The 27222-nt window shown below is 42.9% G+C and overlaps 4 protein-coding genes across 4 annotated transcripts; 2 read left to right on the top strand and 2 right to left on the bottom strand.

Moving 5' to 3' along the window:
- Positions 1–1063: 1063 nt before the first annotated feature.
- Positions 1064–8156, top strand: LOC128724365 (mucin-5AC-like). The gene is made up of 3 exons (XM_053818094.1): positions 1064–1111; positions 7119–7222; positions 7322–8156. The coding sequence occupies exons 1-3, from the start codon at positions 1064–1066 to the stop codon at positions 8154–8156; spliced, it is 987 nt and encodes a 328-aa protein (XP_053674069.1).
- A 5395-nt stretch (positions 8157–13551) lies between these two features.
- LOC128724376 (WD repeat-containing protein 6) lies at positions 13552–16788 on the bottom strand. The gene is made up of 3 exons (XM_053818105.1): positions 16728–16788; positions 15901–16659; positions 13552–15827 (listed from the first exon to the last, which is right to left on the bottom strand). The coding sequence occupies exons 1-3, from the start codon at positions 16786–16788 to the stop codon at positions 13552–13554; spliced, it is 3096 nt and encodes a 1031-aa protein (XP_053674080.1).
- Positions 16789–17803: 1015 nt separating this feature from the next.
- On the top strand, positions 17804–21260 carry LOC128721703 (RNA-binding protein 25). The gene is made up of 6 exons (XM_053815482.1): positions 17804–17940; positions 18009–18277; positions 18338–19318; positions 19379–20361; positions 20449–20819; positions 20903–21260. Exons 1-6 carry the CDS (start codon positions 17863–17865, stop codon positions 20993–20995), a joined length of 2775 nt encoding a protein of 924 aa, XP_053671457.1. The 5' UTR covers positions 17804–17862; the 3' UTR covers positions 20996–21260.
- Positions 21261–23334: 2074 nt separating this feature from the next.
- LOC128724387 (LIM domain-containing protein jub) lies at positions 23335–27015 on the bottom strand. Its single transcript, XM_053818116.1, has 6 exons — positions 25678–27015; positions 25032–25590; positions 24650–24966; positions 24513–24575; positions 24270–24435; positions 23335–24197 (listed from the first exon to the last, which is right to left on the bottom strand). Exons 1-6 carry the CDS (start codon positions 27013–27015, stop codon positions 23953–23955), a joined length of 2688 nt encoding a protein of 895 aa, XP_053674091.1. The 3' UTR covers positions 23335–23952.
- Positions 27016–27222: the final 207 nt, after the last annotated feature.

Genomic DNA, 27222 nt, shown 5'->3' on the forward strand with positions numbered 1-27222 from the left:
ACAACGAGCTATTGCTCGTTTTCCGATATTCTTTGGAGACTTAACCATAAATCATGACCCAGCCAACACGTCGGAGTGTTGTCCTCTCGTGACAGCGCTAGAATACGCGCTAGCTCGCGTAATGGAAAGGCACCAGGCTAATGGGAGTTTTTGTACAAAAAGTTATAAGGAAAGGAAAAGATGAGAGACAGGGAGAAAGAAGAGACGGGAGGGCGTTGTGATAAATTGAAAAAAATAAACACACGATCGTAAAAAATGTTGGACCAAAAACTTCCTTTCCAAAAACTGCAAACCAACTAGACAGATGATATAATCCATTCAAGGTGGGCGCTGAGAATGCTAACGGATTCGCGACCCAAACGGACCGTTTACAATCCGAGCGAATCGCGTCTCCTGACCACGACCAACAAAGCTGCGGCGAACCAGATTCACCTTCGCCACCAACAACAGCGTGTGCGAAGGAGTACGAGCGAGAGATAGAGAGAGAGAAATGGACCGAAAAATTGCAATCGTTTGAAATCGGTCCACGGCACCGCGCGGTGGGTTACAGTGTTGAGCCGTGGTGCGCGCATCAGGCGTCGCGTAGCACACAGTTACGATCGAACTCCGCACGCAAACGCAAGTGCTTGTGCAGGTGTCTGCGCGAAACGTTTTTTTTAGGTTCCGTCTCGTTGGCGCACGCTCAGCGTGGCGTTTCGTGGTGGAGTAGGTGTTCGACGACGCCCGAAATGCACCACGAATCGGCCAAGTCCCGATCTGTTTTAGTGTGATGTGGAACGGCCCAGTGCCAGTGCTTAATGCGTGCCAATCGTACTGCCTGATTACGAGACAGGTAGTAGCCTGATACGAACGATAGAGCAACGAAACCGACCAGTCGTGGTAAACAATTGGCCAACGCATCGCTCGTTGCGCCATCTTCAGCACGCGGGCAACGAAACGTTGGCTGGTGCGAAAGCGTGCAAAAATCGCGAACCTTTCGCCGAAGGACCGTCCAACTGCGGCCAGGATAGAGCGTTCAAACGTTCGTCATTCCAGTGTCCTGAAACGTCTCCCCCACAGCAGCATGATGCCGAATGGTACTCTACCCATGGGTCGCTGGCTGCTGATTGTGGTAAGTGTACCTCGCCAAGCGAAACAGATCCCACCACGTCAGAGATGATCTGCATGCACGCAACAGTCCACGCATCTCCTCTGCTGGTTCTGCTGCTGATACGATCGATCGATCACAAACGCGATCGGTGATCGCTGAAACGTGTGGTTTTTCTTTCATATGACGTAACAATCAAGCACACACCTGTTTGCTGGATTGATTAATCTTGATCGGTTTTCCGATCTTTTATTTGCTACCATCTCTGGCTCATTTCCTGCCCATTCGGTGAGTGTGCGCTGGGGAGAAATAATTTGCCACAATTGCAATGGTCAGTGCGTGCGAACATAATTTGGCCTCAATATGAGATCGTTTGTGGTATCGCGGCAGGCGATCGCCCCCGGGCTCCTGGGATAATTGCAGGTTCAACCCTTCAGTTTTCGGGGAGAAAAAAAAAACCTAAAACATTAAACCAGAAAGCAAATATTTCGAATACGACCCCCGTGGCGACTTTGTATAACCGTTAAATGGATCGCGGTTCAAGCCGAAGAGGGGTTGATACAATATCTTACAAAACGCTCGATGGATTGGCTGAGTTTATGCATTTTGATGAAATTTATCTTACTTCGTACGTTCGTACGTGAGAAATCACCGTCGAGGCAACATGCACCGGGCTACAACTGGTATGCAATGTATGCAGTTCCTCGCGTGAACGTTTCCGGCGCTAACGGACCGAGGCCGTAAGAACCTATATTTAAGTGATTTTCCTTCATACGCCCACCCCTTACGAGTTCATTTCCTGGCGTAAATTGTCGAACGAAAATGATCGCCGCGTCAATGTCACCGAAATAAGCTGCAGAACCGTAAAGCGAGGCGTGGTTGCATCGCAGCTTACGACATTGGGCCTTTTGAAGGGCTTTCACCTGGCTTCAGCAGCGAAAGCGAAAGGATTCAATTTGCGCTGACATTTGTTGACGCTTAACAAGAACGACACTGGCAGGCAGAATTGTGCATGCAATCTGCGTTCGGGCTGCATGTCGAGGGGAGGTTTTTTGTATGAATATTTATATCCAACGTCTGGGCAGGAAACATCGTTTGTAAATACACCTCTGAAGAAGGGGGTGCGTTCCTGTGAAGCACAAGAAATTGAGCGGAACATTCGCAAGAGGATGCATTTCTCATCCGCATGTTGGTTAGGCGTTATTATTCATTATTTGACCATCGGTGAGCAATTTAACGTTCACTTATGAGTGATAAACGACGAGCTTTATAAGTAGATCATGATTATTTATTGCATCACTTATACGCATCACACTGCCGACGGGAGCCGCCATACCATCAATTAATGGCTCGGATAAAGCGAGAGCGAAAAAGCAAATAAATAATTGAACAGAAACGCCGTCTTCACACCAACCCACTTTGGCGGTGCTTTGGAAACTTGGTCAAATTTTCAACTTCTTCAACAGCTGCCCACACGCGCGCGTTGGTCGAGGTTTGTGTTTTATGTTGTACGAATTTACGTTTCGATTGATGTGTAATCTTGAGAAATTTGAAATCTTTTGACTGACCCATCTAACTGTAATGCCTCTATCGGGAGTACTTTGAACAGCGATAGCTAGATGGTGGGTGGTGAATGCTTTCATGCATTGATTAACCTTTTTTTCGGTGTGAGTCTTCAGCAATAATGAAACGTGAGAAAACAATTTTACGTCAGCTCCATTTAAATGCAACAAAAAAAAAGAAAGAGCGTCAGTGAAATTCTAACAGCACGTAGAGGCAGTAACCTACCGGTTACTCCACTTAGTAGCGTGAATACACGGTGCATTAACTTCCACAATCCGTTCGCATCATTGATCCCGCCGAAATGATTTGCGACGCTTATGCAAACGATCGCCAATTGTTCGCCATGGATATACTGCCGCCAACATATCGGGAAACTCTTGGGCGTGTAATGAAATTTGGTATGGCATAAACATGAAGCGGTATCTAGTGCAGAGAGCCTAGATAGCATGTTTGTCGCTGAAGATTACGAAGAAAAGATTGCTGTTGTTGCAGAATAAGGTTACTTAAAGCTGCCGATCGGAATGATCATGCCATGCGATTGTAACTGACTGTGTGTTTATGTTATGAGAAAGATCAAATGGACCAATTACACGATAGTACTACATTTTATGCTGAATTTTGATCGATCGTCGCCAAGCTGCAAGTTAACTGCCCTCTTATTGATCAATTTCCGGTTTCCAGCTGATTGAGTTTATATCCTAGCAATTAGCTTCGTTTTGTAGTGATCTTTTATATGCTACAGTACGATCGTTTGACGGCAAGGATTGTCTGAAAATTAATCAAACTGTTCTGTAAACAGAGCTAGCAAAATACAACCCCTCAAACGATCGATGAATCGAAATGCTGCTCAATGACAAACATCAGAACCGTTAATAGGCAAGATAAATCAAATGCCACAATAGCCGAGTGGGTAATGCCATTAAATGGAATGGTAGTCTGTATCACATCATTGTTTTGGTTGGTTCGCTTTTAACATGGCTCGAACAAACACACTTTGAAAATTTGAATGGTCCCCACATGCAACACATGCTAAAACCGGACAAACGTCTAATTTGAGATTAGTCCTCACACGCGGGACGGAAACTGAACGTTTGATTCAGTAGTTAATCCAAATGAGAGGTCTAAATTGCACTCATGGCGATCGAGTAGCTTGACCACGGCAATCCCGCTTGTTTTTTGCTAGGGCAGTTTTTTTTGCCATTCCAAGAATGCCCTGCAACATACTAAAACTTGCTTGGTGGCACGTCAACATGTAGGAAAGCCAGTTTTGCGGCGACTAGATAAACAAATCAAACAAATTCAAATCTCCTTCAACGGTTATAGAGGCTGTTACGATCGTATGTAGGTGACCGCACAGCTGTCACAAGGACCGCGTGGTCTCAAGGACACATAAAGAAAGGCTTCAGAGCGTGTCTCCTTCACAACTGTTCCTGGTGTGGATACGTAGTACGTACGGGGGGATGGTGAATGTTGCCTTAAAATATGAGAAACATTTCGACCACGTTGTTGTCACCGTTCCAGCAGACGTTTTGGGAAAAGTGAAAGTCTTTTCGAACCGTGCCAAACCATGTCACGGGGAGTTCGCTTAATGGGATGAAAGGCGAAAGGACAGTAGTGAGAGAAAGAAGGGCGTGCAATTTCGCGCCCAAGGTAAACACCTTTTGCCAACTAAAATACAGTGTCGTTTGATTATGGCATCATATTGGTGATCCATGATAAAAGCCTATGATCGTAGCGATCCTTAATGCAGGGCTTTTTGTATCGAAACTTGTGTATAAGCTGAAACCACTGTGTAACGATTGTTTGCAGAAGCTTGAACCCGGTAGTGAACATTAGCACCGAAGGTCTTGCACAGCAGCCTCCATGCTCGATTGCGTTCGTTCTAGGATTCTTCGGGTTCTTGCAGGCGGGCTTAGTAACAAAAAAAAATGAATATGTTTTTATGGTTCAGCAGAACCAACCATCACCGGACAGAATCACTGCGAGGAGCGTTAGCCATCGAAACTTTAATTGCTCGTAAGTAGTGAGTATGCTTTTCATGGACCACTGACGATAGTGCCTTGACTGCTACTGTGCGATTAAATTCGTGATAACGTGTACCTCTCCAGCTGTGCTGTATTTTCGTATGAAATTTTGCAGAAGAAGGCAGCTACGTTTTAGTAAGTTCTTTTTGCCTTCAAGCACGTCATGCGGTGCTCGCAATCCAAGAGCTGGCATACAAGGAAGCAAAAAAAAACAGCACAAACCTCCACTAATTCCAACCCATACAGCACAAACACTGGGAAACCGAAACAACGGCGAACCAATGCCAAATTCAATTTCGTTTTACAACGCCAAAAGTCACCAGGTAGACCATCGTGTTGGCAGGAGTGCGAGGTCGGATGGCCAAACATATTCATCGATACCGCCGACAAAAATGCCTGGCGACGCAGGTCTGCTGTTGTTGGCCGTGTTGCTTATGAGCGGCTTCATGTATCGTTTTGCTAACATTTTCCGTTTCGGTCTCCGTTCGGTGTTTCGGGACCGATAATTGGATTTAGACTGCAAAGAATGTTCTTTAGCCATCGACCGGCTAGAATCTTCCAGAGTGTTTGCTCTCGACAAAAAAAAGACGCACGAATGTGCGATGGAAATGTAAAGAGCGGATTAGTATTCTTTATTGATCAGTGCCGTCTGTTAAATTTCTTATAACCAGTCAACACATTTCAGCGGTGCCGGCCCACTATAATTGAATTTAACGCAAAACCGCAGGCGATCAACACGGCGGTTTCGCCTAATCGGCGTATTAATTTGAGCAATGACATAGTCAGCATTGCTCTGGGTTCTAACAAATCCATGACGTCCATGAAACGCTGTCATGTTTTTGAGGGCTTTAGAAAGTAGAACGACTCGGCATTGCACGCGCTGGCCGTTTAGGTAAAGATAGAACGAAACGCATCCATTCAATCCTGCCAATGCCAATGCAAAAACCGCTGTTACTGTGCGGTGACGTTGGAAAAGTCTTATGCCCGCCAGCATCATAAAATGCGACAGGTTCAACGGGCTTTATGCGAGCGCACGGATCGTGACTATACGCACAACCGGCACCCGCTGCGTACGTAATCATGACACGAGCGCAAACATTCCGAACACCACATTTCGTGCGCCGTTGAAGGCATAATCAAGTTCTCCATCCCTCCGAGTACGTTGTTCGACACACCGGTTACCTTTGTTTTAACTCTTTCACCAAGCCAAGCGCACCATTTCGTACAAATTGTGAACTTTATTACAGCTTCGATCTTCAAGTGCACCAACCAAGGAATCCATTCAATCCATGGTGTTATACGAGCGCGCAAAATGAAAACGTCACGTGGCCGTTGGGGAGGAAAATTTCCGTTTGAACGCAGATCCCAACGGATCGAGAAAAAACACAAAAAAAAATCGAATGTGTTTTCAACCCAAATGACCGCACCTAACAGAATAGGTCACGCGTTAATGCGCTTCGTCTCGGTTCGGATTTAATCGAAACGTTTATCCGATCCAGCCGAAGATTGCCAATAGATTTCTCGAAACGATCATAATCTGAGCCACGATCGACGAGGCCACCGATTCGGGACCAACGAATTTGGCCACGTGCTACCGGGGGCCGCCCTATGGCTCAAACTGCTGCTCGCCACGTTCGCGATTGCGTTACTAGAGCGCCATTTCGTCGCCCGCTGGTATTGGCTATTCAGTGGAAGCGTACTTCCTCGTTGTGGTGTCTCTTTTCGGCCACGCACTGTTTGTTTTGTCGCTTATGGCCGACTGACACTTTCAACACCTCCCACATGCCCGTTTACGGTACGATTAAATGCTTTTAGTTTTCACATTGCTGGTGGTTTTTTTTTCTCATCCCAATTTCATGATATGTGAATTTCAGCCAGCCGGCAGTCGCCTTGAGAAGCTTTTTTGTGTAATTAATGGGCCAATAAACGTTTCCTATGCATGGGTTGTGCTTTGATGCACAGCGCAATATCGACACAGCGAGACGTTTCCAATTGTCTCATGAGATTTCTCGCAAATAGAGGCATTAGTGGCATGAGTTGGCTGTTCCTATGAGCATGATCATTTGACCGTAACCAAAACAGAGCATCCATCGACGTAATAAAATGATCACAACATTTCAATTTGTGCGATGGGTTTCATTTTTTATTTCTAACATTTGAAATGGAAATAAACCGTGAGAAAATGTATATGAGATGTAGGCTCGATGATAATTTGATTTAAATTACCTCTTTTAAAAGGGTAACTGTATCAATATATTTGATTGCAATTGTTTCTCAATTTTGTTGATTTGCATTTCATTTGTTTTTGTTTTAAAATTATTTGTTTGAAAGATATTGCACAATTTATCACAATGACTAGTTTGTTTTAGTATTTGACATATTTTCCTTTAATTTTCATCACATTATACAATAAATTCATCAACTTGCACGTGATACATTTACAGTTTGTGGCCGCCTGTTGGCATCATCCATGGGTTGCATCGTATAATGTGGCGGAACACCGACTGGACTACATTAAATTGGGTGAAGGTCGTGAATTCAACTATCAGTAAGTACGGAAATGTCGCACCCTTAAAGGTTGCGCTCATAAAAGCGAAATATTTCATATTGCTTCCACTAACGGTGTTCATTTTCCCTACATTCGCAGCTACAACGATGGCGCATCGTCCGGATATGACAAGCGCAAATTTAACAAATATCTGCAGGGTAGTTCCAAGCCGCCATACACGGTGAAAAATTTCCCTTCGCCCGTCGAGCAGATTGCCACCAATGAATTCCAAACGCAACCACAGCGGACGTACGTGAAGCAAGAAAGCCTTCTTCCAGTTTACGAATCGCACGAAAAAAGCGTTCGTTACGTACCTGTGGATTTTTCCCCTCTAAAGCCAACCTATTCGTTGACTCAGCCAACGGGCTCAGCATCGTACGGGGGCAATTTCGCCGAACGAGTTATCCAGATGATTCATTTGCGCCATCCGCCAAGGGCAAACCAGACTACCGTGGGAACAGTAGCCGGCAGTAGCAGCGGTTCCGGAAGTAGCGAGAATGGCATCACTAGTACGGTGCACTTCCAAACACCAGCTTTTCAGTACCACCAACATCCTGGAGGCTATCAGTATTTCAACGCACATCCAGTGCCTTCCGCGTATGAGCTAGTGCGACCCATCAGCCATTTTCCACCGCCCCGACCATACCTTGCTCCGGCGCTGACCACTACCAAAGCACCGTACTTGGCTCCGTTTTTGCTGAAAACGTCCACTACTACTACGACTACAACGACCACTCCTGCACCGGTGGAGGCACCTACCAGGCGACCGACAGCACGACCACCATACGTGGCACCAGGGGTCACGCACGGTCGGCCAACAACATCCCCTCGACCGGTGCCCTCGGGTGGAAGCGGTGGATCGAATACGCAGCAACCTTACGAGCCGGAATTTGACATAGACATACGGATCGATTTGCGAGACGACTCCGCGTAGTGCTCATAAATCTTTGCTAGCATAATTTAAGCTAACTATTTCCATACAACGTTATTTCATACGATAAAATGACAAATAAAATGTTCAATGACGAAAGCAAACCGTCTCGGCATCCCGGAATTGAACGAAAAATTGGGTCAATGCTTATGGAACCGCACGGTCAACGAAATTTTATTTACTTTTCCGGCGCCGCTCGGTTTGCACGAAGTCCCTTCTTTTTGTTTGGTTATAATCTCCAATAGTAGTAACCAGCGTAGCTGAGTTTTCCCCTTTCTCTGGACAGAAGACCTCAAGGATTTTCCACATGGAAGGGTGTAATTTGTGCCGGAATGCGAAATTGGATGCTGCTTCGCATTTGGTGTGCAATTTCAGAAACACACTAAGCACACTCTGGTGGTAAGGCGACGAGTTCGGTAATGTGAAGAATTTTATTTCTAGCGCTGTATAATGATTGTTTTTCTTTTTAAATATCATTATATTTCATTTTGATACACAATTTTAAATGGACAGGGTCTTTCGCTATTTGGTAAAAAATTCCAAATGATTAGGTGAATCATGAATAAGAATACTTAAGCCGGTCGTAATATGAAAATTCTGGCAGTAGTGCCGACTGTGTGTCGACATTGAGATGCAAATTGAACAACACAACACAAAACGGAACTCAACAGAAAATTACAAACATCGACAAGAACAGCTCGGAACGAGGTAAAAATAATTGCGTAAGAATGAAGTAAAAATAACCCATAAAAAAGGGTAAATATAACTGCGATATCATTATCCTGCATAAAAGCCCATTAGGAGCTTTCAACGTTGCTACCGTGCAAGAGTACCGACTTCTCAGCACGAAAACCTTTTTTCTGAAACTTTTTCAAATAACGCTTTTCCAACACATAGGTATGTTGCTGAGAGTAGTTATAAACCACATAGCTAATGCTTATTAATGTAAAAATATGTAGTAAATCATATTGTTGATTAACTTCAGCAACGTTCTGGTATATGACGTTATTGTTATAAATTTGATGAAAATGCTTAGACAAAATGTGTAGAAAGAATGAAAACAGCAACAAGCGTTCAAATTCCTTACGTCGATCCATTTACCAATGGAACATGGAGATAATTTATAACGCAAGAGACAATGCCAGTAGAACCTCATTTATCTCAATCATCAAATGGAAATGTCCATGAAAGGAAAACAAATACAGCATTATCCTTTGCTAGGGAACCTTTTTTGGGGTTTTATGTTTTTTGTTCCAAACATAAAAAGACTTTTTTTGCTAGATAAACCAAAACAGCCAACCGAACATAGGACGTAACAATAAAAACAGAGACAAAAGCACTTATGGTGATATATTTATATATACGCGTATGAAAACTAGTAAAAAGTTTCCTAAGTAGAGTTTGTTTACCAGAAAAACTTGCAACAAAATATTGTATTGTTATTGCTGGGTAAATGTTGATGGTGCTGTAAATGACTAAATATTGGTTATATTTTAAAGCAGCAAACATAATACAAATCAGATGCAATTTTGCTGCTTCAAAACTCAAGTACCAACTTTCAAAGTGCTTATTGGTATCGGTGTTGTAAATTTAAATTTGAAGACCCACAGAAATATAAAAAAAACTGATCAGTTGTGCAAACAATCAATTCTTTCTATAATAAAACATATCATTGCCATTTTCTGGAAAAAAAAACTTAGCTTTTATGACACAAACATGAAAGACCATTAAAATCAAACACAACACGCGGATAGCAATAGGCTCGGTGACGGTTGCAAGTTGTACAAAAAACGGACTATTGATATCGCATCCATTACCAACGTGTACTAAGGAATTAGGAATGGCAATGGAAATGTGATGCCTGTAAACATGCGCGGCATCATCGCATCGCACCACCCAAACATGTTCTGGCAACATTTTCAACGATGTAGTATACTATTTTTATCCGCATGTCTTGGAGGCCGTATGCCTACGACCTATCACACCGTCAGGACCGTTCTGACCTATGAGGAGGACAACGGTGGTTTTGTTGTGTAAACTAAAGCCCGTTACGACTTGGGCTCATTCCGTAAGATTATTCAAAATCGATAATCTTGTATCATTTTGCAGCCGGTGTACACCCACAAGGGCCTAGACAGACTTACGGCTTCTTATCGCGCTGGATTGTCAACATACACATCCGCTCGATGTCATGACAGTTTTTAAATGTTTGTTTTTCCAAGAGCCTCTTGAATAAGCAGCATTAGACCCGGGGCAGCACGCGTCACGTTTCTTATTCCTACACAATACTCTAGCCAACAGGAGCTGGCAAACAGTGCTGGAAATTGCTGGATGGCAAAGAAATATGGGTGTCTCCCTCGACACCATGCGTTTAAATCCTCTCGCACTGCTCTAGCCAAGCAATACAACAGCGTACTAATGTGCACGCATGTGGATTTTGCTTACCAACCTTTCAGGACTTTTCCTTCGTTGCTGTGAAACATTTCATTACTGCATGGTTTCGTCATGCACGAGATTAGTGGTGTACAAGTTAGGGTTTTATGATTCGTTTCGCATGACAAATATGTATCACACAGCTATCCCCCATTGTTCCTATTTCCTCAAGACTGGATTCGAGAAACTGAACCATAAGTGTATGTTATTGATTTTCTATAGTTAAAATGTAAAACGCCCTTCGAAGAACGTTCGACAAATGGTTTCTGTTCAGGTTATTCTTAGATCATATGGTAGCGTCATAAGGCGATGAGTTGAATAAATTATTGCCAGACGTTGTAAAGGAAAGCATTGATTTGCTTGCACATAGAAGTTCGTTTATGTAAGACTAACTATATCATACAATGCAAAATGAGCCAGAAACAAATTCAAATATTTTAAAGATCTAGCTTTCAGATGCGCTATAACATGAAGAAAAGTTTCAAGATATATTTTGAGAATGATTTTTGTTTTTGGATAGAATGCTGTATAGTGTGCAAAATACGATCTTTTAAAGTATAATTTGAAATATAGTAAACTCTCTTCCCCATCGACAGATCTTATAAAACTATTGGTTAAGTAGAAAAACGGAACATAAACATTTCGAAATTATTACCGATTTCATAGTTTAACAAAATGTCCGCAAACTTACATAAATGATCTTTTACTGTTGCTCCATTTCGCTCTCACCACGATTCCTGATGAACAATGCTTTGAGCACTGACGTAGAATGCAAGGTAATTTAACTGAAGTGTTTTAGAAAGCATCCATACGTAATGTTTTCTTCCTCAAAACCGATCACTTATCCTCACAAAACACAACCGAATTGACACTACAAAGAGCTAGATTAAATAAAGATTTTTAGTACCGTTATTACGTTTTCTGCTTTAAAAACTGTTGCCTTGATATCCTCCATGATCACAAAACCATTGAAATAAAACGATGCCACTGAAAGCCCTTTAGGACCAGATATTCATCTTTTCACAGTGAAAACAGAGTGTCCAGCTAATGGATGGCGGGAAACACATACACACACACACACACACACATACGATTTCACTCTGCCTAAAGCTTCGTGTATGAAATCTCGAGGAATGGAAACGAAGCCATATGAACCCGAACCCTGTGTCAAAACACTCGAACTATCTGCAACAGAGGCCACCGTCGGTGCTGTCGTGCGCAGTAAATGGCCGTGGCCATGAGCGAAAATCTAATCAGAACATCACGCCGCCCTTATAATATATTTTTTTTCTACCATCTCGCCTGCAGGTATTTGAAGGCGTTAACTTTTTTTTACTGCATATCCTGTGCGGGCAATTTAGCACTAACTAATACGCCCTGTTAGGGATGTGAATAGAATACACAATATCCACCGTATTCAATTACAGCAGCGCTGACATCTGTATTGGCATATGGCGAAGTGTTACAACGACAGCATTCGTAGGCTAAGCATGTGATTGGACATTAGGGCAAAAATTAATTCGGAGCTGAGCAGCCTCTGTACACTTGCACTTTGATTATTTGCACATTTGCAGCCCAGCAATCGATCGAACGCTCCATAATCAATCGAGAGCACCAATTGGTAGGAACAGTGTATGTAAAAAAAGCTCCCGGTATAGTACGCGCTTTACTGCCCAGCGAGGCACGGTTAAGGTAAGCTACCAGGTTCCACCATTCACCAACAGCTCACTTTACTATTTTCGTGTGTTGATGGGTGGCTTAGAACATGTGAAGTGAGTATTTTTCAATCAATTGGCACCCATGACACGTACCTACGCAAAGCGCATAGAAACGAGAGTTCACCCACGGCAAGAATTTCTCAGCAACTGAAGAAAATTTCTTTTGACGACATTGGTTTTTATGTAACTTAGCGCATTTGAGGGAGAGCATCGCTAACCAACCACCAACACATTCAACAAATGGTCGACGTTTCCCGAGAGAAACCCGAATGGTAGTACATAGCAGTACATAGCGCGTAGGAGCTGCTCCAGTATACGTGCATACAAATGTACGGTACCTGGTAAGCGCAAGGACATTCCTTAGCTGGTAGCGAGGCGGGATGTTTGCCGAATTAATGCTTCTAATAAATGAATAACTGCAAACTTTCCAACACATCAAACGAAGTAATATGCAGGTTTACTTGTTGCAGTACATAGTGTGAGAATAACGAGAGCAACGAGCAATGCGAAGGTGAAGCGAGCGTTATACAATATGGTAATGATTCTCTTGAACACTCTGAGTGACTTTTGAGCATGGTTATATTTTATAGACATGTGACCCAAAAAAAGGGATTTTTTTGTTTTGAAATATGTTATTTCAAACCTGATGGGTTAAGGTACGTGTATATCTGTTTTTAAAATCTATTCAATTTGATCAGATAGCGAAAACAAAAATGAACCATTTTTGACAGCAACGAAAATTTCTTCATCCCACACAAAGTACCAGGCGCCTCCAGTTACAGGTAGGGCACGTGTTTCATACATTCAAGCATTTTGCGCTCCACGAAAACGTCAAGCGTCAGCGAACAGTGTGCAAATAAAACAGAAAATTTATCAGAAAATCACAAAAAAAACACCAAAAGTTTACATTCATGTTCATTTTTTTCTTAAACCTTTTTAATGGGATGGTAACTTATGTAAATTACAACCATTATTTATTTTATACTATGCAAAACATATTTTATTATGTTTCTTTATCTACGCATGACTGCCAATGACCGTTGCTCCTCATGAGCAGCCTCATTTTACAAAGCTAAAGTATCTTTGTTTTCATTTTTTAACCTCATCCCGACCCAACTCGGTGGTTATTTACTATATACATTTATTTACATAACATACATGTTAAAATGGCGCATGATTTAACGGATCAACCACATTTTAATAGAAAAACAAAATCATATACTAACGGTTTCGGTTTATTGCATCTATTATTGAACATTCGAAAAGTTTGATAGGTTTATAATTTCTATGCCGCAACCATATATAATTAAGTTATTTTCGTTAGGCAGTAAAGACAACCCTTTCACATCCGACACACAAGTGTTTGTGCTGCTTATGACTTCGAATTGCGTGCAGCTACTAAATTTGCTGACATATACTCGTTGATCAACTCCTACACTTATCAATCTTTCTATGTCTAGCAACTTTAACCCTGTCACCTGAGCTGTATGTAAATATTTTTCACTTACTTGCCACACTAATCGAATTTGAAGCTGGCCCTCAATCTTTGATATTTCGAACAAAGATACCACTATTGACTGATCATCACCGCCAGTGGCTATCAGTACCTTTCCATCATCCATCTCTCTCACATCGGCCGCATTTACTCCGCTACTATGATGACGGGTTCGATATACTGGTTCATTGGGTGTAGAAACATTCCAAAAACATATATAACCGTCGGTTGCCATGGTAACAAAAATGGTATCTCCATGCATATCCATGCTCATCACCTGAAGTATGCATCGGCCGTAAAACGTTTCACATATCGGTGACACCGACCACTGTCTATCACAACACACTACTTGAAAAATTCGCACAAACCCATCAGAGCATCCAAAAACAATCCTATCATTCGGGATTAAAGCAGCACACATAAATTTTGTTTCCGGATCGATGGTTGATCTGCGATTTGTTTTCCATCGACTGCGCTCTAAATCTGTTGCCAAAAGCATGTACTCACACTCTTGTTTGATCCGGAAACTTTTTAAATCGATACTCGTCACGCATATCTGCGCTCTTCCTCCGGCCGATACCATGATCAAGGTATCGTTTTCATTGTGCTTTCTCAGTACGATCGTTTTAATGCTCGAGATGTGATTGAATAAATGTTTGCGAGGGTCTTCAAGTATTTCGCCATTGGCCAGCGTATTTATCCGTAGAATGTTATCTTCTCCCCCAGAAAGGAGCAAACAAAAGTCGCCCCAGCGGGCAATTTCCAATGTATTGCAAGCTCGTGTATGCCAATTGAATCGCGGCAATTTCAGTTCAGTGCCCGTGTTTGTCCTTGCCATATATTCAAACATTTTTAATCTTTTGTGCTGAATAAATACGTATGTTAATGTCTTTGAGTACTGATTGTAAAAAACATCCCAACAGCGATGACCTCCACCACAGTCAAATTGTGTGTATATTTCGTTACAATCGTCGGCCATAACGAAATGAGAACCATTAAATCCTAGGTAAAGTCGTCTGTTGTCATAACATAAAGTGCGATCGATCCATCCTATGAGAGATTTATAAAATACTAGTACTTCTAACTTTCGCTCGATAACATTGACAAATAGTTCATAGATTCTTCCATCATGGCCCGTTGTTTTCAAATGATATCCTTCGTCAGTGAGAAGCGCATCATCGACAGTAATCGATGTAATGCCAAGTTTGCCATGGACGTTGGCCAATTGAAAGATCGGATCTACTTGGAGTCGATCAAACAGATACAAGTGTCCGGAGCGATCGGCGAGAAGTAATAACTCTTCGTTGAGAGCAACGAAGGATGTTATCCATCTTTCAGACGACTTTGGAATTCTATGGCAGGAGCGCACAGTTGTCAGCCATTCATCTAATATCAGACATCGTCCACTTTCATCGCATACGGCAACAGTTTTAGACCGCGTGCAATAATTCAATGATCGTATGATGCCCTCTTGCGTGCTATATTCTAGTGTAGTAGTATTAAAAGCGTCTTGGACAAACGATATACTTTTACAAGTTTTCAAAGTTGTGTAGTTATTTTCAGACACATCGTAAACATGAATGCATTTGCTACCGGCGAGAAAAAGATGAAATTCTTCAGCATCGACGATGCTACATTTGAATTCCATCTGCTTCAGGGTACACACAATTTTACCAGTTTTGTCAAGTACAATGGCAGAATTTTTGTTCGTCACACCTACTATAGACCCGTTGTGCAAGAATTTAACTTTTGCTAAATGCTCGTTAGTTTCCAATACGGGGCTTATATCTACCAAATCGCTACAATTCTTGAATTGCACACTATTCTCATCCACAAAGTCTCTAATACAATATTTGTGTAGATTTCCATTACTTGCAGTAACGAAAATTGTGGTTTTTTCATCATCATAATCCATGCTCCACAAAGTAGGACCCTCGTCTAGACGTTTCTTAAGCAATAAATCACCATTAGGATTCCATAGGCAAAGATGAGAATCTTCTCCAATCGATGCAACCAACGTTTGAGAAGCTGAAAATGATTACATATGTAAAGTACTTTAAAAATCCCCATAAAAAACTGTCTTGTTGTGAGGTTTACCTACCACTTTTGATTATGCGGCACTGGAATACTCTTGCAGTATGAGCGAAACAATATCGTTCTTCGCGAAGAATCACTCCTTTTATATCACCCCCATTGCGTTCTATATTTATATTCCAAAATTTTACGGAACGGTCGTCAGAAGTTGTTGTCAGCAAGCCGGAGCTTAAATCACAGGCTATAGAAAAAATTACGCCATTGTGAGCCGAGACACTCGCCAAAACTTTGCCTCGACAGTTTTTGCTGCCGGCAACAGACCACACTAACAATAACCCAAGAGCCGTTCCAGAGAAGCACAGAGCTTCCTCCCATCGCTGACCGATGATGGTTGAACAGTACAGTGTAGAACCATCCTCGCAGGCTGTTTTTTCGACGAAATCCCATTGCACGATGTCAAGGTTTTTATTACGTTCTAAGAGCACTGCCACTCCATGGCTAGTGACGATACAGAGCTGTGTCGGAGATAGTAGCGATATGCAACTAATCCAATCGTTGACTCGACGGCGTATATGAGGAACTGGTTGGAAGCAAACCTCCTCTGAGATAGAGATGCGTGTACATTCGGAAAATGTATACGTTTTGCAGTCCAATGTAGTACTGTAGGCTTCTCGCCCTGCATGAAATATCACTAGAAATTTTTCATTTCCAATGCTGCACGTTTCAATTCCGTGTATTTTATCCATCAGCCGCGGCGTGGGAACAATAGTTCGTCTCGTTTTACAACTCGGTGTCAAGAACAGCAGCAGCAATTGATTTCCATTTGCTGAAGATAACGGAACGTAACATTGTAAACCTGTTCGCTGAAGTGATGAATACATTATTTTGTCATACCGACTAGTAGTTTTTCACTACACAGTACGCGAACGCAAACCGCATCAGTAAGAACAAGCATGGTGAGTTTGACTTGCAATATATTTTTTGTTTGGTTGTTTGTTATGATTCCTATTGTAATCTAATTCGAATACGAGACATTTCAAACCGGCAGGTTTCGAACGCTTTTAGCTGTCAAATTTGGTTACAATTTTTTAAAGTTATCGAAGGATGCAAAAACTGTCCTTCCAAAATGGAAATAAAATATTGTTTGGCTGCTATCGAGATGCTTGTTTGAATATTGCTTGTTTATTTGAAATACTTTTTACTAATATACTTTTAAAACATATTTGGCAGTGTCGAAAATAAAAGAAATGCCCTATTGATTGTCAAAAATAAATGCAACATGGCAGCACAGTAACGTTGAAGATTTTGTTCCGCATATGACCATTTTGACAGTAACAAATTCGAAGACGCTCCGAAAACGCTTCTGCTGTCAAATATAGCAATCGCACATAACTATTCTTTTTTTGCACCGAAAAAGCAGAAAGCCAAGCAAAATTGTGAAGATTCCATTTCTCTAGCTTTCCGTACAACACCGGTGATTGGAAATTATCAAAGCATACTTCGTGCGGTAGCCGGATGAGTGGAGTAGTGATCGGCATTTGCCGTTGATACGAATGGTAAATACTGCATTAGTGCGGCATGGGAAGAAGCTGAAAAGTTCTTCACTTTCCATCCTAGCGCGCCTCCGTTGATGACCCTCGTAGCAGGGTTAGGCGCGTGTGACTGTGTGCAAACTAAAACCGCGTGTGTGTGTCTCTGATAGAAGAAACCGGGAAAGTTGGGTGTCGAGTGGTAATGTGGACCGTCATAGCAACTGTTTGGGAGTGCAAATCGGTGTGAAGCCAAACCAAAAAATCGATTGTTGTCAAACTAAATCATAATACACGTATGGCGGTTTCTCTGGAAACTGCCCATATTTGACTGTAGAAGTTCAGTACACAGTTCAAAATTTTCTTTCAATCCACAAAGACTTTGTATAGTGCTGGTTTTAAAGCTATCACGCGCGAGCTCAATATTGCATACCTTGAAGCTGATCTAAGAAAACATTCTGAATATTCACTCTGTTAACAGAAAAAACAAAGCTATCACCATGTCATTTCATCCTCGACCCCCGGGTACCACGATTGTATCACCCGGAATTCCGTACATTGCTCCACCAATTGTTCAAGTATGTACCAAGTAATACAAATGATAGAAATGATGCCTTGAACAGCAATCTTCTATTATTCTGTTCAGCAACCAATGATGCCTGCGATGAATCAGCCGCCTCCATCTACCCGTGGCGGAAGTTTTCGTTCGGGAGCCACTATCGGTTCACGCCCACAGATGTACAACAATAAACCTCCCCCACAGCCGGAACCGGTGTATGATGGGCCAATAGTAACCGTGTTTGTAGGTAATATCAGTGAAAAAGTACCGGATCCGATGATTAAACAGATACTGGCAACATGCGGCATGATGTTAAATTGGAAACGAGTATCGACCTTTGGATTTTGCGAATACGAGTAAGTATATATACATCGTTTCGAAATCATCCGTCTAATATTGATTTCCTGATTGAACAGTCCTGCAGGAGGTGCACGAGCGGTGCGGTTAGTACACGATCTTGAGGTTGGAGGCAAAAAGTTGGTGGCCAAGGTGGATGCCAAGAACAAAGCATTGTTGGATTCATTTCGTGAAGATGAAAATAATGCTGAAAAGACAAATGAGGCTTCGGAAAAACGAGGCGATGATGATGCGATGGAATCGATCAACCGCATTTTGGAAGAGTTTCGCGAAGAACTTGCAGCCGCAGAACAGCAGCAGGAGGATACACAAGCAAAGCAGAAAAAAATGCTTCAAACAGTCGACATCGAAGATGGAAAACGTGACATCATCAATAAAGAGATTGGCAAGTTCCGCAAATATACCGAGGAAGAGGAGTTAAAAAAGGAAAAGGAAAAGGAACGCAAAAAACGGGAGGAAAAACGTGCCGAAGAGAAGCAGCGACGTTCGGTGTCACCACGGAAGGAAAAGAAACCATCTAATTCCTCTAGAAGACGCAGCAGGTCGCGATCACGCGATCGTGAACGAGATCGTGAACGGGAGCGCGAACGTGAGCAACGTGAACGTGACAAGGAACGTGAACGCGAGCGAGAGCGTGAACAGCGTGAAAGGGAGCGCGAGCGTGAACGAGAACGAGACCTGGAACGCCAACGCGAACGCGAACGGGAGCGTGAACGAGAACGGGAACGAGAACGCGAGCGGGAACGGGAACGGGAGGATAGTAAGGTGAATCGAAATCCACGGGACATCCAGAAAGAGAAGGAAATTGAGGAAGAAGCCCGAGAACGGAAAAAGACCGAGAAGAAGGCTCGCGATAAGGAGGCGGCATATCAAGAACGGTTGCGGAATTGGGAAGCTCGTGAAAGGAGAAAAACGAAAGATTACGAAAAGGAACGGGAAAAGGATCGATGCAAGGAGGAAGAGCGGGAAAGAGAGGCAAAGCGATTGAAAGAATTCCTTGAAGATTACGACGACGACCGGGATGATCCGAAATATTACAAGTAAGTATTGGTAAAAGAGAAGTTGTTTGGCAATTGACTAATGATGTGATATTTTCAAAGGGGCCGAGAACTGCAGCGACGACTGGGTGAAAGAGTTCGTGAAGCAGACGCCGATTCCAAGGACAGAAACAAAGAACAAGAGGAATTGGACGAGTTGAAAAATAAAATCTTTAGTGGAGAATATGACAACCCGACGCTAGAGTTCGAGAAAGCCAAAAAGGAGCGCGAAGATCTATACAAACCGAAGATATTAATCGACGTTAACCTAGAACAATCGCAACAACGTGAACGGGAACTGGAGCGCGAACGCCTTCGGGAAATCGAACGTCAGCGGGCGAAAGAACGCGAGCGAATGAACAAAGAGCGCTACGTCCTGGCACAGGCATCTAGAGAGCTCGCATCGGTTGATGCGGAACCAATTGAGTCTGATTCAAGCGGGCAGGAAAACTTCAGCTCACCCGCCGGAAGTGCACTACAGGCTGCGAACAGCAGCGCTTCTAATGGGCCGGGCTCGGGTTCCGCTAGCATAATGGATGGAATGGGGAATAGCAATCACCACCATCAACAACATCATCATCAGCATCACCATCCGCATCACCATCATCATCATCATCATTCTCACCACAATGCTACGGAACAGCGAGTAGCTTCTGCTGGACAGCATCCACCTCATGCGGGCTCTGAAACAAGGGACTCGTTCGGTTTGATGGGCCATAGTGGTAGCGGAACAGGTACATCTGGCGCACCGAATGTGAATCTGGACGATGAAGGCTCCAGACACTCAATCCGATCGAACTCGCAACACGGAATTCCCGAGAGCCCGGATGCAAACAGTAACAGTGAAATGAATTCTATATCGGATAAATCGTCGCATCACCAACACCAGCAACTTTTACCACAGTCGGCAGTTGGTCCGACAATAAGCCTGAACTTGAATGTTAACGCGAAAAAGAAAAAGCTAGAAATGAAAGACGTATTCAACAGCCTGGACGATGATACGGAGGAATCGAACGGTCCGAAGAAACGTAAACTTGTTCCACTAGGTAAATAGGGGTTCGCATGAACTTTTCAAGTGAATACAAGGCAAGCACGGCATCATAATGCTGTTATTATTTCGTCGTTTCTTACAGAGTACGAAGAAGCCCGAGGCCAGTTGGACACGCCTACTGGAACGGCCAACAGCACACCAGCAGGAACAGCTAAATCATCGAAGAGCAAGAAGGACGAATCCTCTATTCGAGAATCGCAAAAGTCACAGGAAGAAAAGCGCAAAAACATTAAGAGTATTATCGACAAAATACCAACGGAGAAAAGTGACCTCTTTAACTATCCACTAGATTGGACTGAAATTGATAGTACGATCGAGAAAAAGATTCGACCATGGATAAACAAAAAGATCATTGAGTACATCGGCGAACCGGAACCAACGCTGGTCGATTTCATTTGTTCGAAAGTGCTCGCCGGTAGCACTCCCCAGGGTATTCTAGACGATGTGCAAATGGTGAGTTATGATGCTGTGAATAGCAGATATGTGTTATTTTTGGTTGGTCATTCACCGTTTACTGTCGTTCATATCGTCGCCAGGTACTCGATGAAGAAGCTGAGGTTTTCGTAGTGAAAATGTGGCGCCTGTTGATCTACGAAGTGGAAGCGAAAAAAGTCGGTCTGGCCAAATAGGGGCGTCAGAATACGCGCCATGATGTTGATAACGAAGATGAAAGTCGATAAAGATAAAGAAGGAAGCGTAACTATGTGGCCACAATTTGGAGTACTTTTATGTTGGACCGGTGAGTCAGTCGACAGCGGTCGGTGGAATAGATATCGTAGCTTGTTTAAGTTAATCCGTTAGCACTAGGAAATTGTTCTACAATGGGGAAAAGGATTGTCATAAATGAGAACATTCGCATCTAATAAACCTTGTTCCTTGTAATACTTGCTGAATGATGGTATGTTGTATGATAGAAAACTGGCATAATGGTATGGTTATGATACAATTTCCCTTGATTTGCATGTTTCAAGTTTTTCCTCGATTCCTCGTGGTACAGTTGAATGTCATGAGACAGAAGACGTAATGGCAAGTTAAGGAATTTATGGTTCACTCAATAGGATGTTTATAACTGGTCCATTTGAAATCCATACGAAAAATTAATTTTGAGTAGTAAGTGAAAATGCGTTGCCATTAATTCTCCTATCTTACGAATTTTATATACTGATTGAATCTAGATAGAATGTCAGCAACAATGATTGAGCTAGCATATAAATTTTCATACATACTTTTGTTGATTGAAATTTAGAACGTCTATAGAATGAAAGATGTCTCATTATTTTTTATATCAGTTTACGTACCTTATGCTAGAAGCGAGGGATGGAAATAGTAAAAATATGGCTTTTCAATGAGTTTTTACATCTCTGGAGGTTCGCTTGGGTATAGTTAAAAAAACAAGAAAAAAAATATGTCTTATCCGATAAATTACTGGATATGGGACAAACTCATCAAAACCAACTCTTCTGATGTAACTTGCTGTTCATAGCGAGAATAAGAGAACTAAGGCTCAAGACACATACGCATATAAAGAGTAGGGGCGCAGACCAGGATAAGATATAGTGAACCCAGAACAACGATGGCATATAAATACATACCGAATCGAAGACAACTATCAGTATGCATGGTTTATAATTCCTTCGCGCAGTGTACACATTCTCAACAATTTCCTTGTTGGTATGTTTGTTCGACCTAATTCTAATCCTCTTTTTCAGTGTATGAATGTGTTGTGTGTCGAGGACATCGCTATGAAGAGTGCATTGGACTCTTTTGGCAGATTACTGACAGGCGGGAAACTGCTTAAATGTAAGTAAAATTAAACTTATTTTGTTTCTCATTGGCTATTCAAGGATTTTGCTAAGAAAATAGCTACAACCAATGATGCACAAGCTATTTAATTCATTAGGTCGTCTTCTTTGCGTTTTGTCGTACTTATGTTATTTATTATTTCAAATGTTTCCAACTGACTTGGATTTCCCAAACACAATAAGTGTTTTTTGAGAAAATTGATCTTAACAAATGATAGTTAAGCTATTCCCCACCAAATGTTACTGTGCGACTACTTCTACGTTCAAGATGTGGTTTTCCGATCTGCTTGTCAGTCTTCATGTAAATGGACATTTTTGGGCGGGTTGGGGTTGTAATAAAAAAAAACACAGCGCTAGACGGAACGCGAAGAATATGTACCTGTATCTAATAATATGCTTGAGCAATATGCTGCTCAATGGAAGCAGGGTGATGTACATATCAGTCGTTTAACACCAAATCACTCAGGTTGAGTACTGTGGCTTCCAATTACTTTGATCCGTTTCAAATATAAACCATTTCACTATCTCTCGTGTTCAATAGACTAAGAAAGAAACAGAAATGATAGATAGGTAGGTTCTTTTTTTCAAGTTTTCTTATTCAATTTCGAAACCGCAAAGCTAATCGGAGTAGATTATTTGAGCTATTTTAACTTCTGATTTCGTCTAACGATATCCGTTCATTATTTGTGTTTTAGTGGTTGATCTTTTACTCGCTGGCGCTCGCTAATGGCGATGATAATAGTTTAATAACATTAAAAAACTGCATATTAGGAACTTTCTTTTGGAATAGCACAGTTGCGTTTGAAATCCCGTAAAAGAAACTTCACGACCGTGGGAGATTTCGGAGCAGTCCAATTTTTTTTGCCGTACTGTGGCTTCACAGGCGCCAATATGTAAGCTTTGTGTGACATGGCCTAGTCTGTTGCTAGATCATAATGTTGGCTGATATGGCAACACACAGTACCATCTGACCAAATACTCCTTGTGATAAGTTAATTATTTGATGATAAAGTGATACATGCAAAATGACTAAGAGTCGAATCCTTTCCTCCAATTCTGCACGGATGTTTGTATTTCATCAATAATGTTGGAAAACCCAATAATTGTAACACAACCTATATATTACGCATATACGCTTAGTTTTTATTGTTGTATTTAGCTATGGCAATATTAAGCCAAAGTAAATGCAAATTTTGCAACTATTGCATTAATTCCCATTCGAATACCATCGATCTCTTTACACCGTAATTGTGATCACTGTTTCACTGTTTACATTTTCAAATACTTATACATATACTTAATGTTTACTCCTATAGCATAACGGAGGCAAATAAACTTCTAGCGGAATGTTGAATTTTTACTTTCGTCCCAGGGATACAAACTCGATGCAGTTTGCAGCAACCCATAATATCCTAATGGTTTGCAACAAAGCCTTCGTATATGCAAATTTACGAGTTACGTCAATAATTTTAGAACATATGACGTCACAGTAGAGTAACAATTCTCTCTGCGTACACGGAAATACGATGAGTTTAGCTTAATGTTTGATACCATTAACTTTCATTTGGCTGTATTCTAAAACGGTTGTGAAGAATCGTTATTTAAATGCATGCTGCTTCAACAGAATGGGCTGAAGTAGTTTTTTGCTGGAAGACGACGCTCGACAACAGGAAACAAAGAGAGAATTTTCCTGACCCGCGGAAAAATCGATGTAATCGATGTAATCGAACAATCTTAATCTGATGTCTGCGTGTCGTCATTGCATGTTAGCTTTTTGTTTTGCATTAGCCCATGTATTGATAGGTAGCGGAAACGGGCTCAACGATACGACCGCGCCTGTCTTGAATCGATATCTTCTGTATATGGCAAGACCGGCACATAAGCCTACCTTCGTACGGGTAGCATCGTTTGTCCGATTCGTCCGTTAATTGCATGCCACACTCTTCGCAAATGTAGCAATCGACGTGGAAATCTTTATCCATAGCAACGACTCGTACCGTGTCTTCCGTGCCTTCCATCGGGGTTATGCCTTGAAAGAGAACGAAGCAGGGAGGTATGTGCAGTGCTGTATACAGATCAGCTATCAGTTCGTTTGTCTCACCTTTGCCGCAGCTTGCACATTTCGGCGCGAACATGCTGTGATAATCGTTGACACAATATATCTTATTGTCAACATCAACCGTGAAAGGTACGCCATCGAGACATTCGTTGCAAACACAGCATCGGAAACAACCCGGATGGTAGGATTTACCCATCGCTTGTAGAATCTGTCAAGTATTGAAAAGCATATAAATGTTGAAGCTCATACACGTGATATAAAAGTCCTGCAAATGATAGCTCGTACCATTTCCATGATTAAATGTCCACAAATTGCACATTTTTCCGCCGTTTGTTGAAAACCGGAGTACTGCAAATAAGTTAATAAAGAGACATTTTCCATAAAAGAAAACTATTTGGCTGCTTCCATCGATGGTCTCGTACCATGTAGTCCTCCTCGCAATAAACGCGTCCATGCACATTGTAGAATGCTTTTCCTCGAAGCGCACGACCACATGAACAGCAGATGAAGCAGTTGGTATGGTACAGGTTCCCCATCGCTTGACAGGCTGCACCGGCACCAGTCACCTTCTCCTTGCAGGTGTGACAAATGCCGAAATATTCACCCTGCTCTTCGTTCTTTTCCATCTCCTCCTCCAGCTGGCGGGTCATCTCTTCGATCTTTCTCTCAGCCTCCGTCGGCCCAGTGGGTCTGGGTGGAGTGACGTTGTACGGAAGCAGATTTTTGGTTAATCCTTTTGCTGTTGAAAATGTTTCCGGTTGTTAGTGGGTATCGTACAATCGTGTTTTTTTTCTTTATGCTTACGTTTTCCCGATCCCGATCCTGTGCTAAGCTGCGACGGGGTTGGTGAAACGGCTCCTCTCAATCCCATCCCCGACATAGCGATTCCACCTGCCACTGATGAGCTATTGCCACTCAACGAACCACCATTGGGAGCCAATTTGCTACCGGCGATGGTGGAAGCGTTCTGTCGGAAGTTGATATGTGAAGTATTCTGCAATGTACCAGGCTTTACGTGGTTATTAGCCTGTTGGCTCTTGGCCAATTCCATTTCCTGCAGCGTAGCATACTGACGCTCTTGACCGACCTGTACGGGCATGGCCGCCGTGGTGATTCCGCTACTGACGTTGCCAGGATTCGTTCCACCCGGTGGAGACGTTAACGGGCTCGTTTTTAGCGATTGCAAAGAGCTGTTGCCGGAATTGTTGTATTTGGTTCCACTTGTCATACAAACGTAATCCGAACCATTGATGTCTTCGACGAAACTTTTGCTTATGGATCCCGATCCGGACATGGAGCTGCTGCGTGACGGAGATTTGTTGTTTCTCTGCTGTGTTTTAAGAGCATCTGATGATTTGGGAGGCTAAGGGTAACGGATAGCAGATAGAACGCAATTGAAGATAACACACGCACGAACGACATAGAGGGTCACGACGGAATGAAAGCTTACCAGCGACGGTGCACTTGACGAGGCGAGTTTAGGCGATTTCTGGAAGTCGTACGGCAGTGCGGCAGAAGCTGGAACACTAGTTGCGTGATACTTAACATTTGGCAGTTGTACCGGTTGTGGTTGTTGGGCAATCTTCACAGCTATACTGCTATTGGTAGGCGAGTGATGATATTGTTGTTGTTGTTGCTGCTGATGGTACAGGGTCGTCGCAGCAGGACCTGCGCCGGGCACTCCAGCATTTGCTCTGTATGCGTTCGAACTCAAGTTAGTTGTTTCGTAGATTGGCTGGGAGTGCGGATCCGAAGGGTGGTGGTATAGCTGCTGCTGCTGCTGTGGTATAGCTGGATTGGGGCTTGGGGTCGTTCCATCTGGACGCTGATGATAATACACCTGAACAGATCCTTTGGTTGCCTGGGGCTGCGCTTGCTGCCCCGCCGAGGGAGGAGACTGCAGATTTTCATAGATCGGCGGTTGTTCGGCGTTCACCATCTCCGGAGGTTGTGGTGTATGAGCGTACCTTCCGGCCATATTCATCATGCCCTGGTGGTCGCGACCCGTTGTCACCACTCCGTTTGCTAGTATGTACGGGTGGCTAGCACTTCCCACTGGTACCTGAGGCTGTGCCTTTGTGTTGTGCGAATCAAACTTTCGGTTGTCGTACAAATGAACATCGACCGACGAGTGTTGTTGATGCTGCTGCTGCGACGCTGCAGGATAGCAATCAATATTCTCATACACCGTTTGATACCTGGGATCGTAATAGTGCTGCTGATGCTGTGACACCGACCCGGCCGAGGAGCTGTTTGTTCTAGGAATGTTACCACTGCAGCCAGAAAGATGGGAAGAATTGCTCATCGAATGGGTGGGGCTATTGTTGACCCTGTACTGATAACTTCCACCACTGGCACTGACATTATTGACTACTCCGCCAACCATCGCCGTGGTGGTAGTTGTTAAGGACGTAGCATGCGCACTGTTGTTCTGCTGCATGCTACTAGGAAATTTGCTCCCGGCAGCAGCTGCAGCGAGCATCTGATTCTGGTACCGATCGTACATCCGGTAGTCATTCATGTTTACCATCGTGGCCATGGATGCTGCGACGGTTGCTCCATTGCCGACGCCTGAAGTCGAGTTCGTTGTAGTCACGGTACCGTAAGTCTTGAACTCGGATTGCGGATCCTGTGCGCTGAGTTGCTGATTGCCTCCGGAATGGTGGGTTCGACCGGAGGAGGTGATCATTTTCCCCGCTCCACCTCCTTCCGCTTCCAAACGCATCTGATGCATCCGAGCGATCAGGGCTGTGTCTGGACTTGGCGCATGCATCTGATTGGATGACATGGTAAACGGCAAGAACGAATTGCTTCCCTTTTTCTGCAGATATCGCACAAGCGCGAGTGCGTATTGTTGCACAAAACAGTATAGAACCGAAGCTGATTCAATTCAGCGATCTATATGTGAGACACGAAAGTGGTGCGTGTGCTTTCTGCTTTTATATTAATACTGTCCGTTTTAAAACATAGTTTTTCGTTTGCCTTCCACATCACC

The sequence above is a fragment of the Anopheles nili genome, chromosome 2 (genome assembly GCF_943737925.1).
Source record: "Anopheles nili chromosome 2, idAnoNiliSN_F5_01, whole genome shotgun sequence".
In the NCBI taxonomy this organism is placed as follows: Eukaryota; Metazoa; Arthropoda; class Insecta; order Diptera; family Culicidae; genus Anopheles; species Anopheles nili.